Here is a 19603-nt window from a genome sequence, read left to right on the forward strand (position 1 = left end):
GCTCAGAGATTTCACCATGAGGCCAATGGTGACTATAAAACAGTTAGTTAAATGGCTGTGATAGGAGAAAACTGATGATGGGTCAACAACATTGTAGTTACTCCACAATACCAACGTAATTGACAGAGTGAAATGAAGGAAGCCTGTACAGAATACAAATATTCCAAATCATGCATCCTGTTATCAACAATGCACTAAAGTACACTGCAAATGTGGCAAAGCAATAAACCTTTTGTCCTGAATACACTGTGTTATGTTTGGGACAAATCCAATACTCTTCCTGGGGTCCAGCAAAATTAAGGCAGTTATAAAAGTGTTTTTTAACATTACAATACATTCATAACAGATTTAACAAGTGTGTGCCCATGGGACTCTACAGTCGTGGCCAAAAGTTTTGAGAATGACACAAATATTATTTTCAAAGTTTGCTGCTTCAGTGTCTTTAGATATTTTTGTCAGATGTTACTATGGAATACTAAAATATAATTACAAGCATTTCATAAGTGTCAAAGGCTTTTATTGACAATTACATGAAGTTGATGCAAAGAGTCAATATTTGCAGTGTTGAACCTTCTTTTAAGACCTCTGTAATCCACCCTGGCATGCTAACTTCAATTAACTTCTGGGCCACATCCTGACTGATGGCAGCCCATTCTTGCATAATCAATGCTTGAAGTTTGTCAGAATTTGTGGGGTTTTGTTTGTCCACCCACCTCTTGAGGATTGACCACAAATTCTCAATGGGATTAAGGTCTGGAGAGTTTCCTGGCCATGGACCCAAAATATCGATGTTTTGTTCCCAGAGCCAATTAATTATCACTTATGCCTTATGGAAAGGTGCTCCATCATCCTGGAAAAGGCATTGTTCGTCACCAAACTGTTTCTGGATGGTTGGGAGAAGTTGCTCTCGGAGGATGTGTTGGTACAATTCTTTATTCATGGCTGTGTTCTTAGGCAAAATTGTGATCATTTTAATCAGCCCTTGGCTGAGAAGCAACCCCACACATGAATGGTCTCAGGATGCTTTACTGTTGGCATGACACAGGACTGATGGTAGCGCTCATCTTGTCTTCTTCTGACAAGCTTTTTTTCCGGATGCCCCAACCAATCGGAAAGGGGATTCAGAGAAAATGACTTTACCCCAGTCCTCAGCAGTCCAATCCCTGTACCTTTTACACAATATCAGTATGTCCCTGATGTTGTTCCTGGAGAGAGGTGGCTTCTTTTCAGCCCTTCTTGACACCAGGCCATCCTCAAAGTCTTCGCCCCACTGTGCGTGCAGATGCACTCACACCTGCCTGCTGCCATTCCTGAGCAAGCTCTGTACTGGTGGTGCCCTGATCCCGCAGCTGAATCAAGCGCCAGGACCTTCTTGGGCGCCCTGAAGCCTTCTTCACAACAATTGAACCGCTCTCCTTGAAGTTCTTGATGATCTGATAAATGGTTGATTTAAGTGCAATCTTACTGACAGCAATATCCTTGCCTGTGAAGCCCTTTTTGTGCAAAGCAATGATGACGGCACGTGTTTCCTTGCAGGTAACCAAGTTTGTCAGAGGAAGAACAATGATTCCAAGCACCACCCTCCTTTTGAGGCTTTCAGTCTGTTATTCGAACTCAATCAGCATGACAGAGTGATCTCCAGCCTTGTCCTCGTCAACACTCTCACCTGTGTTAACGAGAGAATCACTGACATGATGTCAGCTGGTCCTTTTGTGGCAGGGCTGAAATGCAGTGGAAATGTTTTTGGGGGTTTCAGTTCATTTGCGTGGCAAAGAGGGACTTTGCAATTAATTGCAATTCATCTGATCACTCTTCATAACATTATGGAGTATATGCAAATTGCCATCATACAAACAGGCAGCAGACTTTGAAAATTAATATTTGTCATTCTCAACTTTTGGACACGACTGTACTCTACTACCACATATCTTTAACACAAAATCCATCTGTATATGTGTGTTTGTATGCATGTGTCTGTTTGTGTTGCTTCAGTAGGTGCCGCTAATTTGTTTTGTTTTAAACAACGACGGTGATATATTCAGGTGTCCGCATTGAAAAGTGGTGCTGAATGGTCTCTAACACCAGCAGATGATATTGTTCAAACAGAGTGTTTCTGCAGGTGATAGATTGATAGTAGTTTGGTGTGTGTGCAGGCCCATATAATGTTACAGTAACGGATGAATGGGAAGATCATTGTGTAGTAGAGACTGAGAGCAGTGCCTCTGTTTAGGAGATATCTCATTTTGCCAAGTATCCCCGTATTCTTGGCAATCTTAAAGGTTATTGTCTTTGTGTGGTTTCCATGACAATTCATCATCAATCAGAACACCAAGAAAGCGTGTTGTACAGCCCTGATCAATAGGTATATTATCAATATGGACCACTATATAATCTGTATTTTATTTCCTTTGGACCAAATAATAAAAAATAAAACAATGTTTTTATTCAGTGACAATTTGTTCATTTTAAACCACTTTTGAGATAGTTCATCATTAACAACATCAATAAGATACTTACATTTTTTTTGTGTGTAAATCACAAATAATAGGGGTCCAAGAATTGATCCCTGAGGCAAGCTGTAGACCAAAGCAGTCACACCCATAGTTTCAAGTTTTTGTAATAAAATATGAGGATCAACAGTATCAACTGCTTTTGAGAGATCCAAAAAAATACCTAATGTATGATGTTTGCGGTTATTTGCCTAATGTATTTTGTCAATTAAGTAAGTAACCGCCAGTTAGGCAGTGAGATTTTCTGAAGCCATACTGATGTTTGTATAACAACCTTTCCTTGTTAAGCTATTTGATGAATATGTTATATGCGAGCTTCTCTAACATGTTTGAGCTAGCTGGAAAAATTGAAATTGGTCTGTAATGTGTAAAGTATGCTGGATCTTTAGCTTTATAAATTGGAACAATTTTGGCAATTTTCAGTTCAGAAGGCTTAATGCCCTTAACAATGTATATATTTAAAATGTGGGGAAGAGGTGTGATAATGAAATCAACCACGTCTTTAGCTAGCTTAGCATCCAATCTGTTGTGACCAGAGGCAGTGTTTTTCAGTGTTTTCTCTACCTTATGTTGTTTTTAGTATTACATTGTTATTGATTACTACATTGTTGGGTTTAGAGCTTGCGAGAAGGGTATTTCACTGTACTTGTGCACTTGAATTCACAGGACCGCTTTGCTCTGTCTCCTAGCTCAGAAGGATCTCCATGGCAACGGCAGCAGCATTTGTCAGCTTCATCAGAGAATGAGAAGAGAGTAAGTAAAGGGCAATTCCACAATAATGTAATTACGCTGAGACTCAGGTTTTTCACTTTAAAACATATACCAAACAAAAAACATTTATTTCATAGTTGAACAAACCATAGGACTACTTTTAACAATTTCCACTGAACATTTTAGAATAGCACCTTTTACAGGAAGAATTGTGCAGATACAAAGTTTGATAACAGAATAAAACTGAGGGAGATTTTACCATAATTCTGTTATCAAACTTTGCATCTACACTGTTTTTCCAGTAAATTATTCATTTTATTTTACTTTGTAAATTCTTCAAAGTAGTCATTGTGCATAGAGTTGTATGGTTTGTTTTAAAGTGAAAAGTAAGTCTCGGTGTAATTCCGTTAGCATGGAATTGCCCTAACGTAAATCTGCATGCTGCTGGCAGTCTGCCAGCGTCTCAAATAAAAGAGCACTTTGAACTGCTGCCCAGTTTGGAGGAGAGGAGCTGTCAGGCCTGCTTAATGTTGGCAGTTTGTCATTGGCAAGCCTTTCCCAGAATTCATCTGTCTGGCAACGTGCCAGGCACTTAGCTGAAGCTAAAAAAAATTAACCCCTGCGCTTGCAAAATGTTCCACAGAGCGAGATGGGGAGAGAGACATCAGCACAGTTGGTATGTGAGCGGCTCAGTGTATGCATGAGGGGCCGTGGGGATATCACAGGATCCTTTCAGGATGGAGGCAGGCGGGAACTATTAACCTCCTCTGCTTTGTTTTGTGTAAAGCTATGTATTTGGTTGTTTTAAAGTCTTCTGAGGTCTGAGGCAGAATTTGTAAATCGTTTTAATTGTTGCGATGTTGAGTTCTGCCTGTGATATTTATAGTACTGACCTTCCACTTACATGGATGGATGTACGTTATTGGGTAGTTTGGCTAGTTGATGTGGCATTGTTTTGTAATAAGCTTATGTTTGAATTGTATCCATATGTGTAAACCTAAGAGAGAAGGCACTGTTTTGCCATTTGCTTTTAGGATCATTCAGACCTTTATTTTAATGAGATTGCGCTCCACACTTAAATCAAGCAAAACTATTGGTGTTGGAATTGTATTGAGCCTCGCCTGGCACGCAGGCCCAGTGTTGGAATAAATGGCACAAACCCTTTTTCTTCCCATGCCACACCTTTTTCTGCCTTTTTCTGTTGACTGATGATGGCTGCTCTTTCATTTGGCTGTCTGTCACAATAACTGGTGCACAAATAGAGTGAGAATTGTCCACATACAGCCCACATAACAACGTTGACTGCTGCCTGCTGGTGGTAGTCATTCAGCCTGCTGTGTATTGCACAGACTCTGAATAAAAACCAGACTCCATCTTCTTGTCTCTTTTTGTGGCGTTTCTAGCTTCCCCTGCCACTGATGGGCTGGTCTATGAAACTAAATGATGTTTTCTTGGTTATTTGTTTAGGTGCATTTATTTCATGTGGTCAGACTCTGCATTATACATCATATACTGTCACCTCAGAGACATCAGTGCTTGTAATTTAAAGTGAGTCTGTAATGTATCAAAACACAGTATTTACAAATACACACATGTGCAACCAGTACCCATGTAGCCTAACAGCATGGCACATGTTTGGTGCAGTGAAAGCAACATTGTTTTGGAAAAGCAGCGGCATGGTGCAGACTCTTTCTTGGCCAAGGATGGAGGACCACACCACCACCATACAGTACCGTGCCAGGCCAGCGGTATGTGGAGACTGCAATAAACTACTTTCCTCCCTCCCTCTGCTGCCATTGTTTTTCTTTCTTCACTCTCCTTCTCTCCCAGTTGTATAACAGGGGAAAATGATTTTCTGCCTGCCTACTGGGTGTTGTTAATCAGGAAGGGAGACTGGGGGGGGAAAGGGGAAGGAAGGGGCGGAGGGTGCGCAGAGCAGGCTACTCTTGCAGTAGGTAAACAATCGAAATGTAGGGAAAATATCTCTAGTTCAACTAGCCCAGTGTTATTTTTATTGCAGAGGAATCGACTCCCTATTTATTTTAGCCATCACACTGTGCGTATATTTTCTTTTGGGGAATATATTAAACGTTATTGTAATCACACATGCCTATTGCAATGAATGTTGCCAAATTAAATCAGATTATCAACATATTTTAATCAGAAATTAAAAAGATAAAGGTATATTAAAGGCTTTCGCTCCATTACCTAATGGTAGGCTATAGCCAGGCGTTTTCCTTTTAACCAGTTTTTTTGCTCGATAGTGGTTTGATTAAGATAATGCTTTTTGATGCTCCTGCACTGCGAAAAACCACTGCGTTGTGCATAACAAATTAAATTGTTTCGTAATCGTAAATTGCTTTATGCTATTGAAGGTTTCGTTTTGCTGACATAAGCAAAAGTAACCTATTTGAAACATAATACATTTGTATTTAATAATAATGTATATTAATGACATCTAATATGACATATAATATTGACACAATTTCGCAGTAGTAAAATACATTCAAATGCCAGAGTTGTAGAAACCCATATTCTGCTTTATGTAATTTGGTCAGGATTGTGCGTTCGTGTTCGCTCCCAGTCCATTCAAAAGATTAGAAGGGAGTGGTTTGAGCTTTGCGTGTTAGGAAAGCAACAAGTGGCATGTCTTTTTTTTTTCTTTTTTTATGAACTGCGGAACGTGGTGCTTACGTCACTGCTCTAGCCAGGTGGCATTCCAAACTGGGGAGAGGAGACGTGGAGGCACAATCAAAATTTCAAATCACAAACCAAGTCAGGATGTGAGACGCGTGTAAAGCACATTTCAGTCCTACAACCGATCACTGCTCGTCACTGGCATCGGAAGAGGAGTAGGGAAGGAAGAGGGTTCCTTTTTGGGGGCAAATTCACGGACTGAAAAGAAAAATTGCAATCATAATCTGGGGGGAAAAGGACCAGGGCAAGGGACATTCAACATGTCTTCTGCACATGTATCCTCATCTCGGAGACAGTCATGTTACCTGTGCGATTTACCCCGTATGCCTTGGGCTATGATTTGGGATTTTACGGAGGCAGTGTGCAGGGGTTGTGTGAATTATGAAGGTGCAGATCGGATCGAGTTTGTTATCGAAACTGCACGCCACCTCAAACGTGCTCATGGTTTCCAAGAGGGGAGATCCCCCGGTCCACCGCCGCCGCCCACAGTTAAAACCCAGGCGGCAATATCAGCCAAGGAGACGGTGCAAATCAACCATGTGGACGGACCATCTAAACAACAACAACAACAGTCGGGGATGGACCGCTACTCTCTGAACGCAGAGAGACCTCGCTTTGACTACTCCAGTATTGGCGCCCATGCCAGCAGACTTCCGAATGGAATGAGCGGTCCAAATGGGTTCCCAAAACCGGACGATGGTCCCCCAGAGTTGAACCGACAGAGCCCGAACTCCCGTCGGAGCCATGGTCTAGTTGCGGTCCCAGGACAAATGAATGTCCCCCCCAACCTTCTCCCACAGACCATGTTGAATGGACCCTCCTCGGCAACAGCCATAGCCTCGCATAGCCTGTCTAGCCGCCCCCCACCATCCATTGTGGGACCCTCTTTGTCCACGTCCTCTCAGTCCATGTCAGAACAAGGTAAACGACCAGGTTCTGTGTCAAGCACTGACCAAGAGAGAGATCTGAAAGAGAAACAGCGTAATGCGGAGGCTTTGGCTGAGCTTAGTGAAAGTTTAAGAAATAGAAACGAAGACTGGGTAAACAAACCGAAAATAGTAAGGGACACTTTGCTTACTCTTTCAAACAGCTCCCCATTTGATGTGCGATTTAAAAAGGATCATTCACTCGTGGGCAGGGTGTTTGCTTTCGATGCAGTGTCAAAGCCTGGCATGGACTATGAATTGAAAATATTTATCGAGTACCCAAGTGGATCTGGTAATGTATTTTCCAGCGCATCGGGGGTGGCCAAACAAATGTATCAGGACTGCATGAAGGACTTTGGCAGAGGGCTCTCCTCGGGTTTTAAATATTTGGAGTATGAGAAAAAGCATGGTTCTGGGGACTGGCGACTCCTGGGTGATTTGTTGCCCGAGTCGGTCCGATTCTTTAAAGAGGGGCTGGGGGTTGAAATGTTGCCACAGCCCTACATTGATGCCAGCTGTCCATTGCTGCCCACTGCTTTGGTCAACATCCCTCGTGGCTTGCCATCTGCGAGTGCCCCGAGGATTGGCGTGCGTAAGCGTAAAGCCTCCCCAGAACCTGACTCCGCAGAGAGCGCGCTGAAACTATCTGAACAAGAACAACAGAGGCAGCAGTGGATGGCCAGCCAGAGCGAGGCGTTAAAACTGACGATGGCATCCGGATCATTCGGTACCTCACACGGGGCACCCCCACCGCTCGGCCCTGGTCATTCTGTTCACTCAAGCCGCGCTACGCCCCCTGAATCAACGCCCCAGAATGGACAGTCTCCAATGGCCGCGCTCATGTCTGTCGCGGACACGTTGGGCAATGCGCACTCCCCGAAGGACAACAACTCAGTTCACTCCACCACATCCACCAGGCATAACAGCAGCAGCCCGGTCTCGCCCGCCTCTGTTTCGGGGCAGAGGCGTTTGGCTTCCCGAAACGGAGAGCTCAATCTATCTGGGGGTCCCTCCCAGTCCAATGCACATTCTGGCATGGATCAGGTCCACGCGCAAAACATTCCAGATTCGCCCATGGCTAACAACGGACCTCTGTGTTGTACCATTTGCCACGAACGTTTAGAGGATACCCATTTCGTTCAGTGTCCGTCAGTTCCCAACCATAAATTCTGTTTCCCTTGTTCCCGAGAGAGCATCAAAGCGCAGGGAGCAACTGGCGAGGTGTATTGTCCTAGCGGAGAAAAATGCCCCCTGGTAGGTTCTAATGTGCCTTGGGCGTTCATGCAAGGTGAGATAGCAACAATATTAGCTGGGGACGTTAAGGTAAAAAAGGAGAGGGACCCATAGATATGTCCTATGGCTTCCCATAGAAACGTGCATTTTAGTCCAATATATACAGTATACACATGTGAATACTCAAAACGTACAAAAAATAGTTGATGTACAAAGACGTCCCCTCCTTCTCATATTTCTGTTTTTTGAAACAACGGAATAGTACAGTATGTGATGTCACCTAATTTTATGGGGGGTGTTTTGACGGGTACTAGTGTTGTATTTGGATGACAGTGACGAGTCAAAGCACGTTCACTTTGTCACTGCTGCCGTTTTCCCCTCCAACTCATGCACTTATCTCATTATAAAAAGGCCAGTTTAAACTCCCAATGAATACATGTCTGTAAAATGAAACTACGCATAGTAAATATCCAATAACAGTGATGACAATTTGCCCTAACTCCTATATTGGGTACAAATCATTCTGATTACTTTTTTTCGTTTATTTAATATATTCATTTTTTTTTTTACAGCAAGTATCTCTTTTCTTCTTGTGATCGAAAATATTTTACTACGTGTTATTCATTTCTCTTCCCGTTTGCTTTGATGATGCACGGATGCTTAAAAAGGTAGAGCAAAATGCTGTACATTAATGTAAACTGTTTGTTTATACATTTCTGTAGTAACAGAAGACTTGTAATGTGCCTTGGAGCTGAGTAAATTGTAATAAATTCCATTGATATTAACCCTTGGTGAAATGTCAGTTTATTTAACAAGTTTAGACTGTTACAATAGCTGGTTCACTGAGGTATAACAAATTATTTATTTATTTTTGTGTCCATATATATAGCTCAACCATAGCATTATATCAATTTACAATGTTATCTAACATGAGATATGCTGTAATTGGAGATGACAACCTTGACATTAAGATCTGGCTCAAAAGACCTTTATTTCATATTTAAATGTGTTTATTACACACAGACCTTACTGCAAAGCCAAATTAACGTTGGACTCATAGAGATCAGATGGTGCTATGCTTATTCATCATAACCTCTTTCAATATGTAAAAGTAACATTACCTTACATTCTAATAGTTCTGCAAGCTCATTACTCCAGAGTGATTTTAAATACATGTGAACAAGTGTTTATTTCTCCTGTATCTGTCTGTTGGTTAGGCTGCTTTAGTTGCAGCTATCTGATTGGCACATGGTTTACTTGCATTGGATGGGCCCACAATTTGAACAGCTGTGCTTCTCAGCAAGACAACAAAAAGAGTCCTCAACAAGTTGGCATTGGAATGTCAAGTTGCTCTCCTCTCCTCATTGTGCTTATAATAGTCAGCTCGTATGGCATGCTTCTCACTGAGGACGCCTCATCTTGCTGATGGTTATAGTATCGGTGCATGCTCAAACAGTTCCACGATTTCACCATGTTTATGCTGTGGGTGGGTGTGTGTCTGTGAAAATACTTGCACAAGCCCGAGTATACCTCCTCGTTTACAATGCAGCAGGCAGGCTGTTCATGTGACACGGTTCCTCATTGTCCCATTAGCCAGTGGGGGGGAAAAATATATATATATATGCGAGAGAGAGCACAGTTGCATGCCTGTTATTTAGCTGTGAGTTAAGCCTAATAGTCTAGCTCTGCTCTGGGTTACCGAGACAAATGGTCATATGTACACACTGACACACTGTCTGCAGCAGGCAGGCAGCGTGGTTTCCAGTCCCACATGGCTCAGATAACCCATAAATACCAACTGGAGCCTTCCATATGTGAGCTTGAGGAAGAGACCGAGACAATGCCTGCTATGTATGTCCTGGAAACATGACACAAACCAGTATTCTTTTCGCAAGAGCAACAGCAGATGTACATTAAAGGCTTACTGGTAGTAGAGTAGAGGAGCTTTTAGATGCCCGTTGATAAGTATTTGACTGGCGCTATGTTTTAGATTGTGTCTCTCCTCCAGCCTGTGATTGTTGGAGGTGGCGTTCATTATCATGGACCATCGCTGCTCCTAGGTGGGTTATGAAATGGTTATTTTATGTTCTGTAGAGAGGGGGGAGAAATACTTTTCCACAGAGACTCCTGTCTTCTAAGCATAGCTCCTGCTCCAACCAACTGCCAGTTATTTATAGATACTCTGTATCCTGGTTTCTGTCCCTGTTTCAAAGTAGGGTTTTACCTCCTGGGGAATAGTACTATATGGTCAAAATAATTGGTTGAATGCCAGAGAAAGACGGGGTTGGTAAAATGTTGAGTTTCTGAAATGTTGTTCACACGAATTGGCTCATCAGTTCTAACTGCGATAGGAAAAGCAGCTGTCTGAGTAAGCGACAACCCCACACTCCCCCACCCCTTTCTTCAAGTGTAATTTAGAAACAGATATCACAATCTCACACTCATTTTGTCACTCAATCTTTTCTTTTTGATCTCCCGTATTATATTATCTGACTATAGTATATCCAAAACGATCTCTCTGTTTACCAACATGCTCATACCCCCGAAACAGGACTATAGAAACCGTAGGCTAGGGTTGAGCCGTTTAATCGTGGCTACCCATCTAATGGTGCATTGCAGTGCTTCAGTCTTCGATGGCCTATCTATCCCAGGTGCTGTGAGGCAACGAAGCACCTGGTTTGGGACAGAGTTTGTCTCTATTGTCATGCTAAAACAGAACAGCCCTGCCATGGTTAAGGTGCCCTTGGCTGTCTCATCAGTCGTTTGGGTTTCAGGTTGCAGTGTGCATGCTATAGAGAGCAGGGAGGGCTCTCCCTCTCTGTTTCTTCACCTGTTCAGAATTCACCAGACTCCTCACCCGTTACAAACAAATGCAGCCTCACACACACGTCTCACCACCACTGCCTTCATTCTGGCTGTAAAACAAACTTTTCTCTCTATTAGACCTCTTTATTACCTGAGGTAACGAACGAGATGCTAGATTGTGTATAGAATAGCTGATATGTTGCGTGAAATCAAGAAATCTGTCGCAGGATGATTTTTAAAATAATAGTTTATACACTGCAAGTTGTCTACAACTAAGCCCAAAAATAGATATTGTATTTGAAATTAACAACAATTTCATACCTTAATTGAATTTAGATGATTTTAGAGTATTTTGTTGTCCAAGAACAAAAATCCTAAACTTTAGGGCGGCCAAATAAAACAACTCGCCTGTTGCCAACCAATGCTATAGGTTGTCTGTTGAAAAGATGTGAAAGGAAAAGGGACCACATTTTCGTTGTGCATTTTAATGAGTGTTTTGTATATACTCTCCCTTGTAACGTATAAGAATTGCACTGATCACATATCTAATCAGCTCAAATACAATATTGAAAATATGAGCGTTGTAAATGTCCGTCTGTGGCTGTTAGTGCGAGCAGAGCGATTGCAGTGTCATGGGGAGTGGCTGGCAGGCATGCTGGTGTCGGTGGGGTCTGCAGTGCGAGGGATGGATGGAATGGCAGGGAGTTTCTGCTCCATTACATAGGCTAAGACTAGAGGGGAGGCCGAGCGAGCGGTCCTGCTGGTACCACAGACAAACCCCATTGTTCCACATTCACCCAATGGTCTATGTAGCCTAAGCTTAAGCGCTTGACTGATATCTCTTATGCCTTGACCAAGGTATGTTTTAGGCGCCATCTTTTATGAATTTTAACATTTCTTTAGGTATTGTAGAATGTAAGTTTTGTCAACCAAAAAAAATATGTAGGTTTTTTGAATGAGGTAATGGGGATTTTGTGTTAAAACCCTACATTACCAGTTAATCAGTCCATTCCAGCACCTCTTGTGACACATTTACCTCCAGAGAACAAAAATATAACTGCTCATAACAGTAAATCACTAAATAGGCCTTAGGAAACTCACTGGGTTCGATTGATAATGGATATTTCCTTCCATCACCTTGTAGAAATATCATTCAAACCCCATTCCTCTCCTCAAACAAACCCAGTCTGGAGTGGCCTGGCTTTTAGAGTTGACTGTTTCAGTTTACACTCCCAAATCACTGCAGTCTGTTTTCCTTCTGTTGGCCAGCCAGGGAAGCCAGCCCCCTCCCTCCTTTCCCCATCCTACCCAGTCAGGAGAAGTTTCCAGAGAATAAAAAACTCCCTTCCCAAAGGTTGCTCAGACTCTGCAGTGCCACCGTGCTGCTCTACTGTTGCCATGGGTTACCTGCCTTGTTCAAAACATCATTTATTCAGGAATGTGCTACGGACACAGAGGGAGGGAGAGAGACGGCAGACTGGAGGTTAACCCTGCGTGTGCTGGACTGACAATGTTTTCTCCTTACAGATTCTCTCTATTTTTTGTTAATTTGCGTTGTGCCTCTATTCAGTACTTTTTCTTTGCATCGAATATAATCTTGCATGCTTTTGTAACCTCACATTAGTGGAGGAAATTCTACATTACCCGAATAGCAACAAAACAATGCCCAAGTCATGTATGTATGTATGTATTCGGTGCATATGATCAAAGTATATGTAACATATTGCAGAAGTTCCCCTTTGAAATCCCGTCTCCCTTTATTCTCCTAGAAACAAGCAAAATACTTTCATCTGGTCAAGGCTCGAGCATGTTGTTTTTAGAGGGAGGGGAGTGTGTGTGTGTGCGTGAGGAAAGGGTTATTCCCATTTTGTTTTCCCTCCGTGTCTTTCAAAGCCCAGCTCTTTATAGATGGTGATGTCAGCACTATCTTCCACAGCCCTGGGCCCCCTTAACAGATAATAATGTATGCAATCTCAAACATTCCTCTCTGGCGAATGAGCTGCTGGTAGCTGCAGGCGTGTGCCTCCCTCCCGCCTTCCACTCCTTTCTACAGAAGCACAGCCTCAAGCCGCAGCGCGGTGAGGAATTGATTTGCCCTTTGCCCTTTTTCATTCCCACTTTTTTTCCCTTCGTCCTCCCTCTTTATTTCTCAGAAAAGAAAATAGAGCAGGAAAGGAAAGGCTGAGGATGTTTTATTGTGATCTCGTTTCAGGGTGTCTTGTCTCTTCACTCACTTGTTTTGATAGTTAGCTGGACAAAAATCCAATGTTGAATGTAGATTATCTTTGTGTTTATCACCTTTTGAAGGCTGATCTGGAACATATTTTATGCAGTCAATAATATATGTATTGTTTGCACTAGTGTCATCATTTTATTTGAATATAATGTGTGTGTGTGTGTGTGTGTGTGTGTGTGTGTGTGTGTGTGTGTGTGTGTGTGTGTGTGTGTGTGTGTGTGTGTGTGTGTGTATAAATGTCTGTCAAAATGCTGCTCTTATCAAATTCATGTTTTAAATTGGTTGGCCGAAATAGTTTCTTGTACTCTTAACAATAAATGCCTCTGGTTTCCAGGGCTGATACACTTTGTGTGCAAGAAGTTTCGGTTTCTCACAGAATTCCAAAACATTAGCATTCCAAGGCCCCCCCCCCCCTGGAGAAGAAGCCTAGTGCAGCCTTTATGAAGTTTCCCGCCAAAGCGTAGAGGGGTCCCCCTGTTAAGTGGGGCACAAATAGAGAGGTGTTGTTTTTGGAGAGCTAGACACTGACAATAAGGTCAGCTGCTTTCTCCTCTGTAGTAGCAGATGCTAGCCCTTTCAGATTTGATATTTTTCTCTCCACCCGGGCTGAATTTAGTCATATTATACCCTTTATAGCTCAGTGCAGCATTTCCTCCTCATAGTTTTAGATCTGTCGGTTACTTTTCTGTCATGTTGAATGTGAGGAAACTGGAGAAGGGAAGGGGTTAACTTCCTCCTCAACACTCTGGGCTGGTACAGCCCCTGCAGTCCCTGGCATGCAGGCTGGAGAAATTTAGCTCTTTCATTCCCTGGCTTGTTTACACCAGGATGTGGCAGCCATCTTAGGCTGCTGCCACAAGCAAGGGAAGGGGCGCTGCGCCACGTGCGGCTCGGGTTTCTCCCCAGCCCTCCAAGAGCACAGAGTTCAGACGGCAGACTGCCATGAACATTAGCTTCTACTGAGGCCCACTGTTCCTACAACATTCTTCCCACAGATGAGAATGCTCTGTACGTTCATCGCTCATGGATACAACGCTATGCCTCCCTTCTTCCTGCACGCTCCCTTTCTCTCTAACCTTTTGTATGACATTTTTTGTTTGCATTATTTTTCTCTGCACAGATTTCTTCTCCCTTTGTCTTTTGTTTAGACATATTTAGAAAGGCTTGCATGTGACTGAAAGCACATGCTCCAAGCCGGGGGAGTCAGTCGACTGTTTCAAGGCATCCTTTGTCTGGCCTTGACTGATCTAACATTGTGATAACAACCACAGATTGAAAATGGTTAACACGATGAACACAGTATTCCCCTTGTTTAAGATAACTTTACTCTCATTGGGAATGAAAGACACAGTGAGTCATGTATTTGAAGTCGGATATCTGCAACATGGGGCAGGATAAGTAGGATGGAGCCTAGGCCTAGTTTTTACATTAAGCAGGTCGGTAGGCCTAAATGTCACCACAATTATCTTTAGCATTGACAACAACAGCTGAGGAGAGGAAGCTAACAGCTCTGTGCCTCCTCTCTGGCATAGCAGCATTTCCATATCTAAGGCCAGGCCTCAGTGGCTTTTTGTTGACATTTAGAATTGTCTCTCTTGAGGAGTTTCCTCTGGCACCCTCCTGATCTTTCCCTCTCCCTGTTTGCTGTGAATTATCAATGGGGGACGGCTCCCTGTGAAAACAGCCTTCTAAGGGCAACAACAACCCCCAACACAATCCACACTGACTCACAGACCGCCTTTTCTTCAGCGCTGTCTAGTTCAGTGCTTTTGTTTTGTATATTGCAACAGTCCTAGGAATGTATTGAGCCATGCTACCAATACAGTGCGAGACCCCTTTCCCTAGCCCAAACAAACAGCATATCATCATAGAAAGTGTTTATGTAGTGTTTGCAAAACATTACATGTAGATAAGGGATTGGAGATTGAATGGGATCATACCTGCATCCAACCCATAACAGCCAGCCTGGGCCTAATGTGATAAGTATGGGGGGATGGGAGCCTGTGTAGGGGATGGGAGCCTGTGTACTGTGTTGCCAGATTCTATTGACACTTTCCTGTCTCCTCAGATCCAATAGGCTATGGAACCCCCTCCCCCCCCCCCCCCCCCCCCACACACACATGCTCTCCTGCATACGTGTGCACTGTAGCAAAGCTGCAGTCACCTCCCTCGAGTCCCTCGTTAGTCATCACCTGTGTAAAGTGTGGATCGTTCACTCTCTCTCCCAGCTTTTAGTCCTCCACCCGTCTGTTGTGTGAATGGGACTGTGATGGCTGATCCTAATTAAGAGGTGCTGTAGCTCACTGCCGGTCTTGTTTCGCTACTGTCAAACAGCAATGGCAGACTTCCTCTCAGACTTCCTCATACAGCTGACAAAAGTCTTTGGAAAGGAACGTTTCAGTGATCCCTGTGGGGTTACTGTCATCTACTAATAAGTACAGCAATGAGCTACTTTACATATCATTTAGTTCAGAAAGATGCTGTTGCTCCTCTTCACAAATATTTGTTTTATTCAGACCTTAGTTGGATTATTTCTTGGTGTCATATAAATGTGTATTAAAGAATGGTGTAGTTTGGGGCTTGTTACTATGGGGATAACAGGATTGGGGCTGACAGTGGAACATCATGTATTCAAAGAGTCTCCATGTGTTCAAGCAGCAATAGTCTTGGACAGCCTGGACTGCCCCCTCAGTGCCAAAAACATATGGCCTTTTATATGATAGACAAAAAGCCATACCTTCCCTGTCCAGTTAATAAAGACTGTAGCCTGCTCTGTTCTGCAGCAGTCAGCAGTATAGTCTAGTAGTGCCTGAGCCCCTCTCCTTCCCCCTTCACAGGTGCACTACTCCGCTACTAAGGAAATTAGATGCTTGTTGGTTTCGTATGAGTGAGCTGCAACTTTCCCTAGAGGTCAACATACAGCATGCCGTTATATGCTGATATGGCTCTGTACAGATCTGCTAACAAATTAAATATGTACTTAGTAAATAGTAATTTCATGCATGGTGATGTGTCTTAGTAAATAGTAATTTCATGCATGGTGATTTTCTGTATTTCTGACATGATGTTGGAATACTCTACCAATTTGGACAGAACTGTATTATGTAATCATAATGATAATTTATGACTGATGGAAGTGCCAGTTGACGTCTATCACCAAGAGTACTTGGTAGTTAGGTAACTTGTTATATACCCGGTACATAACTAGTTACCTAACTGCCAAGTATTACCACCTATATACAGCATGTGGTTATTTTGATTGCAATGGGTATTACTTTTCAAGGAACATGCCATTATTGAATTCCATTTTCTGAATGAAAGCATTAACATATTACTTCTAAAAAATGTTATACTCATGCATGTGCACACACACCCCCGCGCACAAACACACTTACTATTATAAATCAAGACAAAGGGTATATCTAGCCTCCTCCCTTCCTCCTGCAGTAACCCCCAGCTACCTGCAGTAAACAGAATGTCGTCTCTGTCATGAACTGTTGCACGCTAACCTAACCAAGCCATTGTACCGCTGCCACCAGATGCATGTTACCATGACGACGGAGCCATCGGTTGACACTGATTGGATGGCATGGATATGTTTCCTTCCCCCTTCCCGCCTGAATACTCTCCAAAGGATTGTATTTTTCTACTGCCCTCCAGAATGTATTTGATTGACAAGTTGAATGATAGTCTGCACCTGTGAGCCCTGCTATCTTTCAGAGTCGTTTAAAAACCTGATTACCACAGCACCTGATTATAATGGCGGTTTTGTGATTGATTCTGAATATGAAACATGAATAGTTTAGTGTGCTGCTCTAGCCTGATAGGAGAGGAATGACAATGGAGCCTAGTGGTAGGTCTATTTATGTTATGTGACTGCATAAGTCATAACCCACAGCAATTAGAGCTTCTGTTTTAATTAACATCTGACCTGATCATTTCTCTAGATACTTCAGTTGAGAAAGTATCTATGTTTTCCAGCTGTACCCAGATGTAAAAGACATTATAGAAATGTGTTTTAAATGAACACGGTGCTTCCCTAGTTTACAACAGGAAACAAGGGCTGTTTCCCAAATGGCACCATAGTCTCAATATAGTGCTCATGGGCCCTTCTCAAACTAGTGCACTATACCGTATATGTATTTACAGTTTTTAAACGTAACCTTTATTAAACTAGGAAAGTCAGTTAAGAATAAATTCTTATTTACAATGATGTCCTACCCTAGAGTTGGCAGGTAGCCTAGTGGATAGAGCGTTGGGCCAGTAACCGAAAGGTTGCTGTTTCGAATCCCCGAGCTGACAAGGTCAAAATCTGTCGTTCTGCTCCTGAGCAAGGCAGGGGTTGGGTTAAATGCGGAAGACACATTTCAGTTGAAGGTATTCAGTGGTACAACTGACTAGGTATTCCCTTTTTCCCTATAGAAGGGAGAAGGGGTAGTGTGCCATTTGTGTCTTATTTAGTCCTTTCCTGAATTAAAATAGTCATTGCTCATCTGAGGTCATGTTTCAGATTTATGAGGCTCATTCATTCATGTCTAAAATGCTGCCAGCCAGCGTATTGAGTGTTCATCATTTCACTGACGCTGTAAACACAGCCTGTGTATACTGCCACGAGGACTCTTACTGGCCATTCTATGGTAGTGCGTCCAGCCACTTGACGCATCCAGCGAGTCTGCTGCCTTCAGCCTGTCTGTCGTCTGTGCTGCCTCCCCCTCAGTGTGATTTAATGGAGCTCCATTCTCCCCGTTTGCCTTTCCCTCTGTGGACCACTGCTCAACCCCCACAGGATGCAGTCTGTTTACCTGAAGACAGTGCACACGCTTACTCTCAGGTATTAAAAGGCAATAGACATGTCCCTCAGTGAACTTTCAAAGTTTCTGTGGTGTACCTGCTGTATTCTCTCCATCCAGCTTTGTCCGTTGTACGTCATAACCCATGTGTCTTGAATGCCGTTGTAGAAAACTGATTGACAGTTTTAAAAGTAAATAGTGGCTAGTCATAAAGCACTACTGCCTGGAATTTCTGAGTCTCTGTGGGTGTGTCTGGTCTGTCCTGTCTGTGTACACGTCACAGGAGCCTGCTGAGGGAAGCACAGCTCATAATAATGTCTGGAACGGAGCGAATGGAATGGCATCAAATGCATGGAAACCATGTGTTGGATGTATCTGATACCATTCCTACTGATAGCGCTCCAGCCATTACCACAAGCCCATCCTCCTCAATTAAGGTGCCAACAACCTCCTGTGGTACACATCATCATCTTTCCCCAGTGTGTTGGTGGGTGTGCAGAGGAACACTGTGACTGACATAAACACTGGTACATTCCAAATCCCTGACCCGGCCCTGTCCGTTCTGCTAGTCATGTTGACAGAGCTGTGGTTCATGATAATGTTGGCCCAGTTCTGCAGGAGAGACCGAAGCAGAGCGCCAAACAGGACTGGTCTGTTTGAGTTTGTTTGGTTAACAGACTCCAAGTGGAGAGAGGACTGGCTTGAGTTTCTAAAAGATATTAGGTGTGTTGTGATGATGAGTGAGGTTGTGGAGGAAATGGTGTCGTATGGTGCATTAAGTTTGTTGGAACCTCTCCAGCTTGCTGATAATAATAATAAATTGAAGTTTGACTTTGAGTCCCTGGTGGTAATTTCCACGACAACTGTATGGCTCAGAAATAATTTGTAGCCTTATTGCCTGGATCAGAAGAGAAAGAGCAAACAAAAGGATAGATAGATGGATGTCTGGTTGCTGCTGGTGCTACTGCTGCGTCTTGTTCTGGGCTGCTGCCCCCCCAGCCTCATGTCTGTCAATGTGAGTGGTCTGCGCTGCGCGTCTCCTCTGGTCTGCACTGCTCTGTTCTCTGTGTGGGGGAGGAGGAGCCAGCCAATGTCATTTTGATGTGGCGAGCAGGGATGACATGGGCAGAAATAGCCCCCCGCTTCCTCATTTAGCCGCTTGGTCCCAGTCTGCCCCAAACCCACTTTGCTGTTTACGTCTCCTCAGCCAATCACAGCCAGCTCTGTTGCTAGGTAATGGCTCCATGGCCTCGCCATCGAGCTATGCTAATATGCTGTTGCTGCCACTGCTGAATCCCCTCTGTGATGCTGAAGACTAGGAGATGCCTCTTACATGGAAAATAGTGTTTGTCTCTCTGAGAGGAGAGGAGAGGAAATTGAAATGCAGGAGAGAGGATGACATGTCGAGATGGAGAAAAACAAGGAGGGACTGACAGACAGACGGAATGAAACATACCTTTATATCCCCACGTCCATCGACTGAACCACAGCACTAGATCATAGGACGAACACCTTTGGATAGATGGATGGGTGTATTTTTACCAGTCTGGTAGTGCAGGCCAGGGCACAGGGCTGTAAAGACAGAGACTCACTGTGGTATGAAGACATTCATTGAGGAGTGTGCTTTCCAGTTTGCAGTAGATATGATGTATTTTAGAGCGTATCTGGCTCTGCAGCGTTCAGGTCTGTGTTCAG

General features: G+C 43.3%; 1 protein-coding gene across 1 annotated transcript; it reads left to right on the forward strand.

The window, feature by feature from the left end:
• Positions 1–5782: 5782 nt before the first annotated feature.
• LOC110505791 (probable E3 ubiquitin-protein ligase IRF2BPL) lies at positions 5783–8867 on the forward strand. Its single transcript, XM_021585233.2, has one exon. It carries the CDS (start codon positions 6179–6181, stop codon positions 8189–8191), a length of 2013 nt encoding a protein of 670 aa, XP_021440908.1. The 5' UTR covers positions 5783–6178; the 3' UTR covers positions 8192–8867.
• Positions 8868–19603: the final 10736 nt, after the last annotated feature.

The sequence above is a fragment of the Oncorhynchus mykiss genome, chromosome 25 (assembly GCF_013265735.2).
Source record: "Oncorhynchus mykiss isolate Arlee chromosome 25, USDA_OmykA_1.1, whole genome shotgun sequence".
Classification (NCBI taxonomy): Eukaryota; Metazoa; Chordata; class Actinopteri; order Salmoniformes; family Salmonidae; genus Oncorhynchus; species Oncorhynchus mykiss.

Coding starts and splice junctions, on each gene's coding strand:
- LOC110505791 (XM_021585233.2), top strand. CDS start 6,179: ATGTCTTCTGCACATGTATCCTCATCTCGGAGACAGTCATGTTACCTG.